General features: G+C 40.1%; 2 protein-coding genes and 1 pseudogene across 3 annotated transcripts in view; 2 read left to right on the forward strand and 1 right to left on the reverse strand.

Annotated features, from left to right (window-relative positions):
* The window catches only part of LOC145498415 (uncharacterized), a 229661-nt pseudogene that overhangs the window by 108384 nt on the left and 101425 nt on the right, over positions 1-19852 (forward strand). The window lies entirely within an intron of this gene.
* LOC145498356 (PAN2-PAN3 deadenylation complex subunit pan3-like) lies at positions 94-14406 on the reverse strand. The gene is made up of 16 exons (XM_081478279.1): positions 14174-14406; positions 11826-12079; positions 10727-10915; positions 9214-9336; positions 8455-8562; positions 8307-8361; positions 7752-7822; positions 6819-6906; positions 6613-6729; positions 5659-5956; positions 5381-5465; positions 4787-4926; positions 4200-4335; positions 3778-3842; positions 3521-3659; positions 94-3163 (listed from the first exon to the last, which is right to left on the reverse strand). Exons 1-16 carry the CDS (start codon positions 14313-14315, stop codon positions 3029-3031), a joined length of 2145 nt encoding a protein of 714 aa, XP_081334405.1. The 5' UTR covers positions 14316-14406; the 3' UTR covers positions 94-3028.
* Positions 15671-17813, forward strand: LOC145498395 (protein PML-like). Its single transcript, XM_081478324.1, has one exon. It carries the CDS (start codon positions 16046-16048, stop codon positions 16907-16909), a length of 864 nt encoding a protein of 287 aa, XP_081334450.1. The 5' UTR covers positions 15671-16045; the 3' UTR covers positions 16910-17813.

Below are 19852 nucleotides of genomic sequence, written 5' to 3' on the forward strand. Positions count from 1 at the left end.
AAAACATTCAATGCATTTTCAGAGTGAAACTTCCGTTTCCAAATTGCTCCGGCGTAATGTGAACGGGGCCTAAATAAATAAATCGCAACTACATTTCTAACATTCAAACAATTGTTTATTGAAGACTTTTCATTTTCATAATAATATCTCGAATAAATCTTACTTTGCCTCGTATCTAGAATTCTCGATAGTAGGTATATCAGTCCGACTGGTGCAAACTCGATAGCATAAATATCGAATTTCTTTGGAAGTCCTTTAGAAAAGGAGCTAAATATTTGACTTTGAAAATAATTCATTAAAAACCTTAGCTAATCTTCCTTTAACTATAAATATTGAAAAATACGTTTAGTGTATTGGAAAACGTCGCTGTACAATTACACAGTATCTACAAGATAGACTTCTATACTTTATACATATTATGTCTTGTGTTTTTACTTTAACGAGAAGACACTTGAAAGAAATACCAAGAATGTATCTCTCAGACTCTGCTGACCTCTGAATAGTTATTTACAAGGAAACTTTACAACGCCGAGAACAGGAATGTTTATAACTTGTTGCTTTGAAAGAAACAAAAACAGAAAGGAGTCCACTTTGAACAAGACTCATTTTCATGTGAAATAACACGTGACCCTTGGAACAGTCCATCCGGGTACCTGGTTGCTATTTCATTTCCGCACACTGCTTCTTACTGACTAACTCTTTCCTATGACATCACGCTGTCATTTGATTGGTCAAGAAACACCTACAACATTTTCCAACCATCAAAACAAAGCTTTCGATTTGGCCAATAAGAAACCATAATAGACTTAACGCGTTTGCCCAACGATGATATCTCGTCATTGGAACACTACTCCGTAGACAAAATCTTGTAAAACAAAGTGGCTCCGTCATATGTTAAAACAAGAAGTTCCGCTATAAAAGGACGACTCTTTTCGCATGTTTCGCGTACAGAATGTAAATTTGTGTCCTCATAGCCATGGAACTTTACGGGAGAATCTCATAAGATCAAAATACACCACCGTCTTCACTGAACATTATCACTCGTTTTAGTTCTACCGAACTAAGAAAACCGCAAGTTATTTCTTGGTGAGCGCAAGAACTGTCAGACGAGGACAGCCCCCACGTGTATCGGAACTTCTAGTTAAAATCTTAAGTTTGAATATAAACTGGAAGTTAAAAAAACTCTGTCTATTTACACACCAAATGAGCTTGTAAGTGCCGATAAGGATGGTACAAGTTTGCTGCGTTGAAATCAAACCTACAAATTGTTTACGATTGTAGTTCACAACACGAAAAAGAAACATAAGATTTTTAAACACTGAAACATACTTTAATACCCCTAGATAACCTAGCTTCACATCATAATGATGAAAATTATATGCGATTTTTGCGTGATGTAAGCAGCGGCTAAAGTTACACACAACAAACTTGTACCGTTTAAGTTAGCTTCAGAATGACCGAGTTCTGCTAACCTGTCACGCAATCTTTCGATTCCAACGAACACGATTGCGTGACAAAGCCAAAAAAAGAGTGCTCAATAGTTTTTTCAATTTGTTGTTGTGGTTGCTGTTAGCGCGTTTGTTTGAATAAACATGCTATTTACATGAACATGGCTTGTCACTCCTTGATTCTACCTTTTTTGCCGAGGAATATTATTCAAAGTCCGTCCTATTACATTCCGTCACCCTTAACTGTACTGTTCTAAACTTTCTTACATCCCAAATGATATTTATAACGTTGTTGGATTTGGTAAATGAAGTTCTTGTTATTAATTAATATTGTACACTGATTTGGATCTCAATCGTCGATATACAAATTCTCTTGACTTTTCTCCATAAATTTCTTTGAGTAACGGTTTCTTTTAGTATTCTGATGACTAGTGCGCCATATTAGTATGAGTAATCAAATGCTGACGAGTGAAATTAGGAAATAATTTCACGGGCGTTTTGCCAAAATTCTAATAAATTCCCGAACCTTTCGGCCAGAGAAATTATTTGAATTTTGACAAGACCCAAGTGAAATTTTTACTTAATTTCACGAGTATACTATTTGATTACCATTCAATATCATGGGTGACAAATAACACTCACAATCGTGGTTTTTAAATTGTTTAATGTACATAACGAGAAATATCGCGCCAAACGTTGCCATGGCAATTTTGTAATTTCACATGTGAAATTAGACATCAACGCTGAAAATTCGCGCCAAAATTAAGGAGCAATTTGTCACCCATGATATTATGATTTGACATTATGGAGAGATAAGATGGTAATACCTTTTGAGAATTCAGAAACTGCGTGAGTTTGATTTATGTTCGAGTGGCAGCAGTACCTAGAAACTTTTGTTTTATGAATAACGAAGACGACGCTTTTTGCAAAAATACCATTCTACGTTGAAAGTAAACTGAAATAATGATAGTCTTGCTAATTCACGCTGACGACGGGAAGGCTTGTCTCGAACAAAGACAAACATTACAATGATTGTGAGACAAAACGTGACGCTTATCTAAGCTTGCTGCGCAATAATTTCCTAATCAGAACTACGTTCAAGCCGGTTGTAGCCGCTGAATCCATCAGCACTCCTCTCATAGGAGAAAATTGTAAGACTTGACAATTTCCTCATAAGAATCGCTGGAGGACTGGGGATGAGTCATTCGCAGAGAAAGAGGAGTACTGGTTCGAGTATAAGAGAAGGCGGGGTGGTTGACGGGTGAAGACGCGAAAGACAGTTTTCACTGGCCTCTCGGTTCAAAGACCCACCCGAATTTAGGGATCATTAGCAAAAGAACAATGTCTACAGCAGATTAAACAATTCATGCATTACTATATCAAGTATCTATTTCCGCGTGAAAAATAGCCCGCTTAATACGCATGAAAAAAATCTATTTTATACTCCTGACACGTGCACGCTTGGCGCGAGAATTTCGCGCGAGGATACTTGCGTGGATCACGCAGGCTATTTTTCAGTGTACTTTGCTATTTTGCTTATGTTAGAATCTTTATCATCTATAGTTACATTAGTGCTGTTTTTACGTCAGAGAGGCCGACAGAATTTCACTGAAGGCACCTTCGAAGCAGTTCTTCAAATCGCGATACGACACCACTAACACAGACTGTTCATCTCGGGACACGAGACACACCTTCTCGGACGTGCCTGCTTCCAGCTAGAAAGTGAAAAGCAACAAAGAAAAATAGTACATTACATTTTCAAACTCATTAATAATTCATCAAGGTTGAAGAAAGGAAATCACGACCTTGACGGTGTTTGGATATCTGATCTCAATTAGTATAGATTTTTACGATATTATTTCTCCGTTCTCTCCTTAGTTTTAGTTTCGATTGAGATGATATATCAAACACTCAAGACAGTGTTTGACCACATTATCCGGCACCTCAAAGTTCACCAAAAATACTCCGCTAGGCGTCGTATTTTCAACTCTCTTCTCGGTGTTTGGAAATGTAGTCAAACGGTCTTTCGTGTTTGATATATTACTTTAAAACTGATCAACTGCGTGCTTCACCTTGTTTAGGCAGGCAACAATATGAGCTAGGTCTACCCATGGTGCTCCATTCTCCGTCACTTGATGGAACAGATAGTCCCTGAACAACTTCAGCAGATATCGGTCACCAGTCTCCGACCAACTTGGATCCATGCTGAACCTACAAAGGAGTGGCAATGAGTCAGAAGCCACCCGGTAGCATTCCTTAGCTAACAGTGTACACGTCTCAAAAAGTTTCAAATCTGTTTAGCAAATAACAAAACAAAAAGCTTAGCTACTCAGGTCGTTCGTTGATTGTTCCCATCTTGCAGAGGACTCTAAAAAGACGGCCATTTTCCATTTCCTAAATCAAAGGGAAAAAAACCTCAAATTTGCAGTTGTTCACCTTTCAGAAATGATAAAAAGATCAGACATGACTATTACAAGGAATTTTTTGTATGTTTATTTTGAATAACACAATTGAAAAATGCTCAATTTTTTAGGCTTGCTAAAAATTACGTTTCCACGTTAGTCCGTTGAAACCCGAAGAGAGCGAGCAGTTTCCGAGGTCTTCCGAAGAGTTATCAACTTGAAGTTGATAAAGGCAGGTTAATCTGTGAAACTTTTCCGAAGATTACCCGAAGGCATCCGGAGTCTACCAAAGACCACCCAAAGATTGCCGAAAAATTTTCTAAGAGTTGTGTGGGGTAATAAGTATTACCTTGGCCAATTCACCCTCCAAAACATCGCACTTGACTTGGGCGGCGTCCAGTTGCGTGTAGAATCTGGCGCCAATCATCGGCATGATGTCATTCACACTCTTCATATGCGATGGGAGAGGACTACTTAAAAGATAGCTAAAAACAAATAAAATAAAATAATAAAAAATAATAATAAAAAAAAAAAACAGAAAAAGATTGGTTAAAACTACACAAGAACGCAAATCAGTTTACAGTGACAGAAAGTACCGTAAAATTATTTTCTCCTTTCAAACTGCCATGGTGCCATTCCTCCTCTTCACGTGCGGTGGCCGAGGACTGCTGGCAAGAAAGGCCCCGTCCACGCAGGGGCGTAGCCAGGATTTTCCAAAGGGGGGTCACACTGTGTCAAAATGAGGGTACTCACCAGATCGTCATGTCGTTTGCGCCACCTGTTGTTGATTGTTTGCTTAAAACAGGCTTACAAAAGGGGGATCACGGGCACCCCAGGACCCTCTCTGGCTACGCCCTTGCCACGCTACACCGGGTGAATTTGAAAACCCATCAAATGTTTTCCATTCACACTACGCCAAGAATACATGCAACTTACATGATAAGATTTTTAAGATCTGACGAGTAGTTCATAGCCATGTATTCCAGTGACTGCTGAATATGTTCTCGCTGAACGGCTTGGAGAGAATAACATGCCAAGGCAAGGATCAGCTTACCAAGCGAAGTGAGATCCTCTTGCTACAAGAGAAACGGTGAAAAACATAAACAACAAGAGAAATTTTAAGTCAGTGCTCTTGAACGAGACTGCTCAAAAGAGTTAGACATACATGGATTCCACTAAAGACTCAAACAAGGTAATGAGCCAATCAAAACTCGACGCAGTAACATGTGACCTGCAGCAAGCGCGGGAAAACTCACGCGTAAGCCAAGTCGCGATTGTTTCAGAAATACTCCTGATTGGCTGATGAGACGCCATGTTTGCTCTGATCGGATAGAGTAGGTCAATCGAGGTTTTTGAACCAATCAAGGGGGCTCGATGAATGAGAAACCTCAAAACAAACGCATAATACCAGCGACGGTAAATTGAAACCTTTTCTTATGCAACCTTTGACTTCAATTCAACCAATAGATTAAAAAACATCTACCCTTAACCGAAGCTATAAGTTTCTACCATACCGGCTAGTAGATTTACCTGAAAATGAGGAATCATAGCGTTTGGACTGTTACTGGCGTCGAAACTGAGAACATCAAATATACCACAGCCGTTTATTCTGAGTCTGTGAATAAAACCACAAAACAAAAGATATTCAGCGTGGTGCCATAGGTCCATAGTGGATCGGGGGCATGACCACACCCAGGGAGAGAGACATTGCGAGGGGTAAGGTGTCTTCCCTGAGAACATGACACAGCAACCCCAGCTTGGGCTCCACTCGTCTTCCTCGTGAAACGGGTTTACAAACAAATGCTCACCTTGAGTTTCCAATTAATAAAATCTTGGAAGGATCGATCACTCTACAAGCCAAGCCAGATGCGTGTACCGTTCTCAGTGCCGAGGACAGCTGGATAATGTAGCTCCAGATCAATCTCTCGGGCATTGGACTTCGGTGCCCGCCAGGTCTGTGCCTGTTCGAGATTCCGCCGGCGCGGGGATTCGAGGGAAACAATAACGTACCATCGGGGCCCACAGCGAGAGTGGAATCAGGACCCGAGAAGTGCCTCATAAGAAGCGTTTCCGCTCCAGGATGATAGTCGTAAACAAAGACGAGCGCTGTGAGACGAAGAAGGCGAGGAAGATTCCCATTAGGTAACGTTGATCAAATTCTAGGGATGTACTGTAGTTGTGTTTGAGGCCCTCTCCACACTACGCCGGAGAAATTTGAAAACGGAGGTTTCACTCTGAAAACGCATCAAATGTTTTTCGTCCACACTACGCCGGCGAAATTTAAAACGCAACAATCACTGGTCATTTTGGATTTGTGTTTGAGGAAAACCCGGGCAGAGAAATCACATCAGAGATTATCGTGACACCATGGTTTTCGAAAAGCTCCGTTTTCAAAATGTTTTCCGTCGACACTAAAACGCAAAGCCGGCGTTTTCAAATTCCTCCGGTTTGAAGAACGCTTTTGTAAAGCTCCGTTTTCGTGACGGATTAGTGTGGACGGTGAGCCTAACCGTAAGCAAGTATGACATTTTAGTGTATGACAAAGCTGCGTTTTCAAATTTCTTCGGCGTAGTGTGGGACGGGGCCTGAGATAGAGTCAATGCTCATTGTTGGTTAATTTTTTCTTCCTTTGCGAATTTTTAATTTCAGTCGGTGTTACTCGCAAGACTAGAGGCAATGGTTGTAATAAAATAGAATTAACATTCTTGTTCTCTATCCAAGAAAAGCAAGAAGCTCAGAGGGAGAAAAGGAACATGACTTACAGTTGTCTCCAAATGATTTGGTCGTGAAAACCTCTCTAAGACTGACGAGGTTTGAGTGGCTGATTTTTTTCCACTGATCGACAAGAAACATGGATTTGGCATTCACAAGTCGAAAAGCTGAAAAACAAGGAAAAAAAAACGGTGAAGAAAAGAAGACGAGAAAACAAACCGACTGATCGTGTTCATCACTGACCCAGTCCACTTACCGTGTATTCTTCGAAGTATGTAGACAAGACTATCTTTCGAATTTGTGGCTTTGTAACAAGTTGTCATATAACCGAATGTCCTTTGTGCCTAAAGGATAAGAAAACAGGAAATACATTACTTGCAAAAAAAAATTCGGACGTTTTATTTTGGACGTTTAATTTTCGGACATTTTTCATCTCATTTCGGACAAATTTTGGACACTTTGCTGAAACATAGCTAAAGTAAATTTACGTCCACAAAACACAAGTTAGACTGAAACAGCATCTATGAAAATGATAGTTTTACTGCACGCTTATGGTTTTACAGATGCACCGACGAGAAAATAACACATATTCTACCAAGTCATTACCTATCTCAAGGCATGTATAAACTAGAGTTCCCTCTAAAGAAAACTAAGAGCTTTGGCGCTATTTAAAAGTTTAATACTGTACTGTGAATATTTCGGACGCTTAAAATTTCGAACGGTTCTATTTTCGGACACTTTTTTTTGTTCGAAGTTAAAATCGTCCGAAAGTAAAATCGTCCAAAATTGTTTGCAAGTAATGTAAACGTTAGCGATTCGGAAAGAAAAAAAACTTAGCAGTGATAGTTAGTAATAGTAGGAAAGGACTTGCTGTTTATATCACGGTGTTTGGATGAAACGTTATCACATTTCAAGTTTCAGAAGATGAGAGATTCCCATGCAAATTCCACTTTTTCAGAAGGCGCTACCATTTTTGAGATGCCCCATTGCATGCAGGGACCAACAGTTTTCAATCAGTATATTATTCATTCCAGCCATTTGCTTTCAGGGCTCCTTATCAAGTATAAACTGGACAGTTTAAAAGTACTGTAGAGAGGAAAGTACGTGAACCAGGAATCGTATCACCTTCATGCAGTTTGAGATTCAGACCCAATTCAGGAAAGGTCTGCGCTGCATTGTTTACAAATACCTGATCTGTTGGAGTGTCCAGTGGTTCTATGGGACATAAGCTGTGATAGCTATCTACTTCTTGTGGTACAGCTGAGGAAGTGATTCAAGACAAAATGAACTCCAGTTAATTTGCAGAAACATGTACAAGATAGCAGTTTTAAATCTCTCCAAGCCTACATGTACTCTCATAAACCATGTTAAGGACTTGTTAAAACTTATTTTCCTGGCTCGCTTTCAATCATGCTGACAAACTCTGAGAGTGTAATGTAGTGAGAGACTTAAGAGATTAGAGCTGCTGTTTTAAACACAGGAGTGAGGAAGGGCCAAATGAACATGGTCGACTTCTTGCTTGAAAAAAATGGGGGTGGGTGTGTGTAGGAGGGGAGGGGAGGGGGAAAGAGTGTATTTGGTAAGGGGGTTAAAAATTTATGTCCCTTAGGCCCTTCAGTACATGTATTTCTCTGGTCTGTCGGTTTCGCAGTTTTCGTTGTTCGTCACTCATGCTTGGGGCTTCATCACTCAAAGATCAACTTGTGACAAGTCTATCTGTTTTTAAGAATGCAAATATCCTTACTTTGATTATCTGGGTCCAGCTGCGCCATACTCAGTGTATGTTGGTGGATAAGCTCCTAGGAAAAGAAAGAGCACGTACAATAAAAAGCACATTATATCTCAAAGTTATGTATAAATATTTATAACTCATCATGACTGAACCTTTATACCTGTCGAATCTGAGCCGACATAGAGAACGCATTGTTACGTGTTTGACTGCTGTGGAGATGAGCAAGGTGAGAGGGTTCGGAAATGTATGCCTGGTACGAAGGAAACAGCTGGAAGAGAAAACATCATAGAAAATAAATAAATAGATGAATAAATAAATAAATAAATAAATATCAAATTACACATATAAATGCATGAAATTGAAAGGAGCCTCAATCTGGCATGGGGATCCAGTCGGCAATTGAAGAATCGCAGGTTTGTTTTGTTACTGGTATTTATCTACAGTTGTATTTGCATAAATTGTATCTTTCATTTACAAGTAAGGTCAATTTTCCTTTGAGGTTGAAAGGTAGACAATATAAGAAAAGGTGAGTCACCTACAGGCAACCAGTTCTTAATATCTGGTCACCAATACTAGATTTTTGGTCACATTGGCGAACAGTGAGTCCTAATTTCAAAACCTGGGCCTGGATATTTTCTACAACACATTGCAAGTAGCTAAGACTAACTGAACATGAATCATAATGAGTGCTTTTTTCTTATCATGTGAACTTAAAACCTATTTTGCATTGCATAGCTTTACTCATGTACATGTTAAGAGTGGCTAAGAACTATTGATTCTGCTGAACATAGTAAATAAATTTATTGAATTATTGTACCGAGACAATTTGTTTAATAATATGATGCGAAGCAATAAAAGGTGAATGCAGAGGACACTAAACTAATTTGTTTTCAATCTGTTAAACTGATGAAACTCTCACCACAGCAGGCTGTTGTTGTGCTTGTTGAGTGTAAAAGTAAGTTGTTCCACCAATAGATTCCATCTGCTGAGGAGCAGGGACCTGAGCTTGACTGTGCATTGGGACCTGGGGCAGACTCTGATTCTAAGAAGTATGTGAAAGAACCAGACAATGAGTGTAGACCTAACACTAAACACTAAAGACTAAACATCGCAGTGACTACTATGCAGCTTGTCTTTGAACTAGCAAAAAAAAGCCTTTAGTTACATACAAAATATTACACAAAATGACTCCAGGGGCAATAATGTAATTAACAGACTCCATGTGAAGATAAATGTTTAAGTAGCTGAAGTAAAAAAGACATGAAGTAGACATCAGTTCTGTAATTATAAACACATTCAACTGCATGGTTTGTCTTACATGTACATGTAAGTATACCTGTAAATCTTGTAAAAATTAATGTCTATTCGAGCTGAGAGAATTAAGCAGACATTTCTGGATGACAGGGCAAATTTTATATAGCTCTGAATTCTTCATCAGTTGAGCAGATTTCCTAATATATAGATTTCGGCCAGCCTAAAAGCATAGCTCCTGGGCTGGGTTGTTCAGAGCCAAATTAAGCTAACCCAGGAAAAGGTAGAATTTTGATTAGAGTTTTGTAACTTTGCGTTGAGGTTTTCTGTATATTGTTTAGCCTTCTGTTTTGAGTTTTAATAATCACTATATACACAAAACAAAGCAGCCAAAAACATTTGTATAGAAGAAAAAGTTATAATTCGGTTAACTTTTAATCCTGGGTTAGCGTTAATCCTGCCCTGTTTTCAACAAGTTAACCTGGCATGAGCCTGCAATCCAATCGAAAAACCAGTACTTGGTCAGTGGTCAACTGTAAAAAAAACACTCGACCTCGATGAGCTTTAAACTTGAGCCCGCGATATGGTCACGTGATACTGGTCAGCGGATACCTTGTTTTGATAGGTGTCAATAGATCATAATTTGGATGTCCAATATCAAAGAAGTACACGGTAGACCAAGGCTGCATCTCTGTCAACCTATTACGCAACCTGTTGCGCGACTCTGTCGTCGTCATCGCCGTCGTGTGTACGCGTCCACGAGCAATACCGCTAGCCATGATAACCATGAGAAAATCAACTCATGGGTTTCCTTTTCTTTCCTATATGAGTATGGGGCTCCGCTTGGCGGCCCTTCGGACCGCCAGAGCTCCACTATTAATTAATGCTTTCTTTCTTGCTTAAATATAAATGAATCTGATGAAGGTAGTTTTTTACATGAATAATTTTTATTAATTGTGAAGAAAAGTGGGATTCATTAAGTTTTCAGCTGGAAGGTAACTAGTTTTCACAGGCAGGCAAAATGTTTTCAAGAACTGGACATCTTTATATGAAAGACTTTTGTTTAGATGGTCAAAGCAGGCGGGCAAAAGTGTCCTCACAGCTAATCAATTTGCCTGACGTCCGGTCCTTAATGAAAAAGCTGAAATCACTTTTTAAACACTTCAAACTAAATCACTCACTGCGGCCGATGGAAGAAATTCAAATGCTTGTGACGTGACTGGGTTGTGTTGTGGTTTTGGGGATCCAAGAGACGGTTTGTTGGGAGAATGTAAAGGAGACACTGGTCCACCCGGAGCTAAGGATGATGCAAATGCCTTCTTTGAAGGTGAGAGAGGAGATGGATGCCCACCAAGAGATCCTGGAGGCATCTGTAAAACAAAGAAACAAAGGAATCCTTAAACATAGTGATACACATCGGAAGAAAACTCATGCCTAATACTTTGCTTTGACAAAGGGCTAAGGTTTGAAACATTACACAACGTAGCCTTTTGAATTTGCTTCCAAGAAGATTTATAAATCTTTATCAAACCAGTGATCAAGTGCTTCACTTGTCAGTCAAATCAGTAACAACAATAATTATTTCTTTTCATTTTTCTCATTTAATACCTAACAAGAGTTCTTGCCCAACAATATGTACATTGAAAATCAGTAGTAATGTACATGTATATTTGATTTTTGACCATCCAATAGTTAGTCCTCATGTTACGTGTCACATGGCAGGGGTTTCATTAACATTTTCAGCAAGAGGGCAACTGGTTTTCACAGGCGGGCAAAACTTTTTAAACTGAACTTCTTTATAAGAAAAACTTTATTCTAGATGGTCAGACCAGGTGGGCAAAATCTTCCTCACAGCCGGTCAATTTGCCCGGTGCCTGGCAGTAGCAGATCCAGACTTTGAGCTGAGGGGGGGAGGGGTCCAGTTTTGTTTTACTTGCCCTGCCGGCTTTTCTTCCTTCAGTCATTTCTTCTTTTTTCACCCAAAATAAGGGGGGCCCGCTCCCCTAGATCCACCACTGCCTGGCCCTTAATAAAACTCCTGCCATGGTACACTGTAAGACCTCCAAAGCCAACACTTTCTGATTGGATGATTGAGAAAACAAATTCAACAACATTTAAAATTGCCAAATAACACAATGGCAGTTCCTCACACAGTGAAAAGACTTAAAGAATTGAGGGAGTAGAAGAAGGGATTGTTAGTGGGGCCACTTGTAAAGAGGGATGGTGGGGGGTTCTGAAGGTTCAGGTATTCTTTATAGAGCAGAGCCACACCATACATACCTTATTTGTGGATATTGATATCTGTGCCATATTACTGACATAGTTATCAGAAACAGTGGTATTACTCTTGAAACCTCCACCTCTGAGCCCTTTTGGCCCAAGGGGGCCATTATTGATGGGTGGGGCATTATTGATAGGAGGACCATTATTGATAGGTGGTCCATTGGCAGGTGAGGGGAACACTGGTGTGGATGAGCTCCGATGAAATGAGTTCACACTGTTTGGAGCCCCAATAGTGAAGCTCTTATCTCCAGCTATGAGAAAGAAAAATAGGTAAGATTCATTGTAAGCTGATCTGCTGACTGGGAGGGCAAGATATATGGGTTATTGACTAAGCGTGAGGTCAAGATGACTGAATATTGGCCAAGTTCTTTATATGTGTGGCTATGGACCGAGACGGAGCTGAGGTCCATGAACTTGTAAAAAAGAGCAAAGCCAATATCCAGTCGTCTTGAGCAAACAAGCTTGGTCAATAAATGAGTTATTATATCACTTTCGGGTAAATATTTCTTGCGGGACACGACAGGTAGGCTCTTATAAGCAGGCAAGATAGCTCCATCTTGCCCACTCAGCTAGCCAATCGCAGTGTAAGATTTGGTTCATCTTGCCCCCGCACAGAGCTAGCCATATATCAAAGAAAAATATTTAGCTTGAGGTCATGTTGCATATGCAGAATGTCCATGTTCACGAATGACAGAGAGCCATATATTTTATCTATGTTATCACATATGTACAATCTAAGTATTAAGATTTATTTCAATTGTGGAAAGTTAAGCCTGGTTTTCACTAGCGATGCAAACACAAGCGCAAGGCCAAACACAAACGCAAGCAATAGGGATGACCAAAGTGAAAGCAAAATTTGATGCAAACACAAGCACAAGCAAAATCATCCGAGTGGTATTTTGTTTTCACTTGTTGCAGCACAAATGCAAGCATAAGCACAAGCACAAGAAAAGGAAAAATTTCAATTCTTGTGCTTGTGCTTGCACTTGTGCTTATGCTTGCATCAATGCCGTTTTCACAAATAAGAATTATTGAGTTTGCGCTTGTGCTTACGTCGTTAGTGAAAACCATGCTTTATGAATATGTCTTCAGATGGTGAATACTATGAATTGTAAATTTCTAAATGAATTGTTGATGTGTGTGGGGCCAGATGGTGTTTGCTAGACTGCCTAGAGTCATATCTCTGTGAGTATAAGTACCTGGGATTTGATTTCACCCCGATCTACCTAACATTTGATTTTAGTTTTCTCATATAAAATTAGTTGTATTGTCAAACTAACTGAAAGCACTGCTCTTTACTGTAGGATACTTGGAAATTTTACGACTTAAATGTACATGTAAGTCATACACAGAATTTGTCCTTGCCTTCAACCACACCCACTCATTGTTTTGTCAAAACCTATCAACACTGAGCCTCTGTAAGGGTGTTTTCGACAAAATCAATACTATTGATCAAACAACAATCTAGGACACTGTAGTTATGATTTACAAAGAATTAATCACTTTCAGTCAAAGTATTGACCTATGTTATGAGTATTAAATCTGTCAGACCCAGAAAAATTGAATATAGAAATTATTGTAATTAATAATAATGTTATTGCACAACATAATAATAGAAATGTTGGTGACAATTTCGTTGAAAAATCGACAATTTGATGAAAAAACTCAATGAAATCAAAGACATCAGGTATCTACATAATTGCTCTACAGGATACAAATTAATGCATAATCATGTCGAAAATGTGTTAGTACATCGTTTATAGGGATAAATTTATACAACATTTTCAGACTGTATCATGCAAAAAAAGTAAATTGGTACTGTAGTTGTACTGTCTTGAGCTAATTAGCTGCATCATGCACATAAAGCATCTTGTTAAAACAAGCTTATGTTACATTATGCAAGTCTCTGTTCGGCCAATAACATTTGAATTGTTGGCTCTTTTCCTAAACAACCAGCTGCAAATACTGTGATAAACGGTTCATAAATTCCTTGTAGACTTGTTATTAATAATTATTATGATGCTACACTTTGCAATTCTTGTTTAAATATCAAACGACTACCTGTCTGTCTGTTTTATTGGTTTTTAATAGACATCTTGAAAGAAGGAGCGAATTTGTTTTCAATTTTGAATTTGCAAAACCGAACTCGATCCAATATTGGTTTTGTTGTTGAAACTACAGTAACTCCATTGAAATCTACCGTTGACCCACAATGATTTAAAATTCATCCAATGACATTTCTAAATAACGTAAAAATATACGTGCATTAGAGTTAGGTACTAATATATGTACAGAGAAAAAAAGCAATAATTTTCGATCGTTGTTTGTATACCGTAAATACTAACCCGTGCGACCATCGTTGGAAGAAGGCTTCGCGTGAACAAACTGGCATTGATCGCCATAAAAACAGTATCCATTCGTATTGTAGTACCGACATAGCATGGGCCTTGAAGGTCTGTAACCTGTCGCCGAGTTAGAATGATTCATTACTAGGCGATCGGCGCGTTTTCAAGAAATAAGTCGTTGCTAAAACATCGTAAATAAACGACCTTCAAATTACCGCCGCCATTTTTTTCTCTACTTCGCCTTGCGTTACTCTCACAAACGTGTGCGCACGCACGTTGATTCTTGGTACTAGTCTTCCACGGTCTTCCACTTTGGGCGGGAACCTGCGGGAACCCATGTTGGGGGAGCCCGTAGAAACACATGGTAGAAAAAGAGGTAAACTTTTTCAACATGTATAAAGGTTTAAACGACGACGAAGTGCCATTTAAACATATACTTTCTACTCAAACTGAGCATTTGAACTGGAGGAAAGTAAAGCCGAGAAAACAATGACCAGTTCCACAGTTTACAAAATCTGTCATGTCATGATGTATGGCACATCTTGAAAAATTAGCCTAAATTTCTCAGGTTTGTCATGCAGTACTGTAAACGCCGTGATGCGTCTACCAGAATTAGTGTTCCTATTTGTTTTACTAACGACTTTTAACACTAGTCAGTTTGTTATGGTTTCCCATTGTTCTTGAGCCCTGATTGGCGACTTCGGATCTGTGCTCCCTTCATGATCGTTTATCTCCAAAAGTTTTTAACTCAATAGCAGTCAAACGTATATGATGTGTAGAGCATCCGAACTTCTTTACTTTGGTGAGAACGCTAAAGTGACGTCACACATTTCAAAATGTCCGCATCTTGGATCCGTCATCTTGGCATGGATTTCAAAAGTATTTCAACTGAGTCTGAACAGGAAAAATATAACGATGGAAGAAATGTAAAGAGTTTGAAAATGAAAATGTCATAAAATCCGAATCCATACTAAAACGTCAAATTAGGGTGAACATTTTGAAATATGGCTGCCATGATAACGACAGCCGGAGTTTGACAACTATTCTTGATCTTGGATTGTACTGTCACGCAATAAAAAGATAAGTCTGTACGTTTTCCTACACTTCAGATACAGTGTATTCGTAATTTACAGAGCCTAGTATGGAGCCGCCATGTTGTTTTACCTCCGTGGTACATCAATACGGCGGCCGGACAATATTTTAAACATCCGAAACTTACTTTGGCTATCTAGGCGACTGATTATCTGTACTGAACAAACAAGCATTTACGTGAGCACTTTTCCTACTACTTTAACTTCTGGACAAGCTCACGAGATAAGAATATATTTTTCAACAAACGTATTCGTAGCATCACACACCGCCATAACTGATAACTCTGAAATTCAAAATTCATCTCCTCTTATGCCTGATGAGGATAAAAACTTTGGTGGCCCTTTAGTTTAGGATTTTAGAAAAAGATGACGTCAGGTGCAAGCGAAGAATAGCATGTATGCTGTTTTCGGTAATCAGCGCAGAGACTTTGTGCTCTCTAACGTCTGTTGTTCGCCTTAGTAAACTTTAGTTTTGAATCTTTACAAAAGCAGAGACCGATACGACGTAGGATGATTTTAAAATTAAAATCAATTTTTGAAGGTGACTTTGTACATCAATTAAGGAAAAAAATCAAAATACCGTGAACTGGGCTCCTTTAATTAATGTATGCACATCCAAGGGGTCAGAGGGGTCGAACTGGCTGGTTGGTTGCTAAAAATAAGACCATTGTCATAAGATTTATCACTCAGTATATAATTTCTCGGAATAGCAAACACAATACAACAAACAGATGTGCTTGGTCGATTTCGTTATCGTTTTCGTATAATCTTCCAGTTTTCGATGGCGTCTTTCTTGACAGACCTCAAAGAACGCACAACTTGCCCGATTTGTAAGGGCACATACACCAACCCGAAGCTCATTGTGTGTCTCCATACGTTCTGTTGTGAGTGCTTGGAGAAACACGCAGCAGCCAGCCAAAGAAGAGGAAAGTTTCACTGCCCCGAGTGCGAGTGTGAAATTGCCGTCCCTGAAGGAAATCGTTTTGATCATTTGCCGACCAGCGCTCTCCACAACAATTTGCTGAGTCTTTCCGCTGTTCTACAAAGCGGCGATGGAAGTGAAGTCGTCTGTGGCAATTGCAAGAAAACGAGCGCCGAGACCAGCTATTGTTTTGATTGTGTGAGATTTATGTGCCCTGTTTGTTTGAACGCACACGAACGACTAAGAAGTTTTGCGTTTGAAGGACACAAAGTCACGTCATTGAAGCAATTTGGAGAAGACGACTACGATGCTTTTCTAAGGCGGAATTCCTTTTGCTCTGAGCGGAATCACGAGGAAGAAGTAGCGAATTTTTACTGCCTTGACTGCCAGCGTTGTATTTGTCGAACTTGCATAAACACGAATCACAACAACCATCATGTGGATCTGCTTGAAAGGGTAGCTGACAAAGAGAGAGCCAAAATCATGGCGGGAGTCGAGTTGCTGAAGGAAAAGAAAAAAGCTTATCTGGATATGATACGTGACCTCGAGGAACAAGCTGCTGAGATCGAAGCTAAGTTTGCCGCCGCTAAACTAGAAGTTTCCCAAGCAGCCGATGAAATGATCGCAGAGGTTCGTGCCCGCGAGCGTGAAGCCATTAGCGCCCTCGATGCCTTCGAGAATTCTCGCGATAAACTGAACTCTTCAAAGAAACGCAGTCCTTGACCAAACGAATCAACCAAGCAGTCGAATTTGTTCATAAACGGGTTTATTGGGAAGCTCAAGAACAATAAAGCAGCAGGAATTTGGAACATGCAGCGATTTCAGGATCTTAACTGAAAAAGCAGGGGGAGGGGTAGGTGAGGGAAAGAGGAAAAAAGGTGAAACACATCGAAGGGCTCTGTATTAAAACGCAATTGGTGTATATCTCGGGGCTGATTAACTTTTTAAACCACAATCGCGCATTTCACCTGAACTTTTGCAAATTTAAGGGTAGTCATGAAAACGCCACTAACTAAAACATAAACTAACCGCTTTGCAAGTTTCTCGGTCCAGACCTTGTCGTCCACACACCCGAAATCCGATCTTAACAGTCTTAACCGCATCAGTTCGTTCATTAACTTGTAAAGGTAGTCCCTTTGTAGTACGCAGTCCACCTTGGTTTTACCAGCAGCAATATAAGCATGCGTAAAGTTAAATGTTTCCTTTTATAGTGACCCAAAACTTTACTGAGAACCAAAGTTACAAGTCTCCCTTTGTCATCTTGCTGAGAAGGACAGAAATGGAGCGAGATTCGTCTCCTTCGATTTTTTTATCTTGTATTTTCGATTTTGTGTCTTGTATTTTCGATCTTTTGTCTTGTATTTTCGAGTTTTACTCTTCTATATTCGAGTTTTTATCTTATACATTCGAGTTTTTGTCCTGTATATGCTTTCGAGTTTTTATCCTGTATTTTCAAGCTTTTATCTTGTATTCAGTATCTTGTATATATCTATATATTGTTAATATCTATATGTTTTAACCAATTTACCCTACGAGCAGAGGCGGTTCGATTGGTTCGTAAAGTCGGGAAGAGGTCACCTTCCTCTTTCCCCACTTACCAGGAACTGATCGAAGCGACTGTGCTCACTCACAGGGTAAACTAATTTAAGCATTTTATTAGAATAAAACGTAAGCATTTGTTGACAAAGGACTGCAATTTGTTGGAGGTTGCTTTTGTTACTCTCCATGTCTCTGACCCGTGCATACAAGAGGACGGATTTCACGTTGTTGTTTAACATCCGTAGTTTCGTCTTTCTGGATATCGTTTTAGACTCAGAATTGTGAAAGCAGTTCTCGCTTTCCAGATCCTCAGTTGGATGTCCCGATCACACCCGCCATCCATATTGATGTTGCTGCCAAGGTAGGCAGTCTTCCACTTCGCCGATTTCTAGCTTCCCTATCCAGTCTTAGCCCGTCTAAATTTGTGGTGTTAATCCTCATCCCCTTTGTCTCCCCTTTGTAAACGAGAGAGTTCTACTCGAGCGACTGCTCCAAGATGATCCTCAAGGTGGCAATGTGATCTGTACACGACCTTTCCTACCAAAACCCAGCCTGCTCATCCCGCAGTCGTCTGTCCACTACTACTTTCAGTCTCTCCAGGATTATTCTGTTCAACACTGACTTTTCGGCAGCTGATAACAGCATGATGCCTCTCCAAGTCTTACATTCCCTTAAGTCTCCCTTCTTTGGTAGTTTGATCAGGTAGCCTTCTTTCCTGTCATCCGTAGAGCATCAGCTCGTAGAGCATCTCTGTCGAGGTCCTGGATGGCTTCTGGTGGTATGTCATCGGGTCCTGCAGCTTTGCCATTTTTCAGATGCTGGATGGCTCTCCTGATCTCTGCTTTACTTGGCCTGTTCTCATTGACCTGTAAAGATTTGTTGGCTGCTTCTATATCAGGCATCTCGCTTGGTGGAGGTCTATCGAGCAGCGTTCTTAAGTGTTCTGCCCACCTCCTTCTTCTTCTTGAATTAAAGCCTAATAACTGAGCCTTGCCTGAGCCGTGATATTCCTTAGGCCCAGTTCAGACGTCGTGCTTCTGCCTTGCCGAACTTAATTTCAATTAGGTTCGACTGTACAACGGCAAAAACACGACTCTGATTCAGCCGTCGTGCCAGAGTCGTACCAAATTCAGTACTTACTGAGGCCACGTCAGCTCCCCGCGAAAGCGCAATTCTCCAAAATACATTAACATAATTTATGAATTTTGTCTGGCGCGGCAGAAGCCCTACCAGAGCCGCGTGTGGCACGGCAGAGCTTGTCCAAATTAATTGCTTATCGATCGCAGGCCGTGCTTCTGCCGTGCTTTTGTATTTAGTCGGCACGGCAGAAGCACGACGTCTGAACTGGGCCTTGGCCTCCTCTCGGAATTTTATCGAATGAGAAAAAGCTACAGCTCTAGACAAACCTAGTGGCACATTATTTCCATCTCTCTCTCCCCCCGTCACAACACCTATAAGTTTCTAGTTTCTTTTAGGTCTTCTCGTCACTTTAGGATATATTCTTGTTGTGTGGTAAATAAGAGATATATAAACTGTTGACTATGCAACAAAATTAGTCTTAAAGGGGATAGGGAGAGGCAACTTTAAAATCTTTACTGTAAGCACTGAAAATTAGCTCCAGCAAAGTTATGATACAAGTATAGCTCTTGGCTAGTTATTTACATCATATTGGTTATCATTGGAAATCTGTGAGGTAGACGTTTTGAGTGTTACCCTTTAATATTCACCAATTCCCACCGTGAGCATTTAAGCCACTTTTGCTTGGGGTCCAGTAAGCATCAGCAAGATGACTGACTTGTCTGCAGGCGTCGTTGCGTAGAAAAAGGGGCCCAGGCTGCTTGATAGTCTCGCGCCGCCTGTTTAGCGCGCCCATTTTGCGGGTCACAACGAGAGACGTCTGTGTCGAGGCGGAGCAAGACCAGTCCTTTATTTTGAATCCTTTATCTCCAGAAAGAGGAAAGGAGTACTGCTATACCACGGGTAAGTCTTGATGTACGATCAAATTCTCAGAATTAAGATATAGAAAAATGCAAAAAATCTGAAGGGGAAATTCATTATTTCTGTTACAGGAAGGGTACGGTTAACACAATCATAAAAGGCGCGCGTGGCGTGGTTCGACGTCGTGCT

Source organism: Orbicella franksi, chromosome 9, assembly GCF_964199315.1.
Source record: "Orbicella franksi chromosome 9, jaOrbFran1.1, whole genome shotgun sequence".
NCBI classification, from domain to species: domain Eukaryota; kingdom Metazoa; phylum Cnidaria; class Anthozoa; order Scleractinia; family Merulinidae; genus Orbicella; species Orbicella franksi.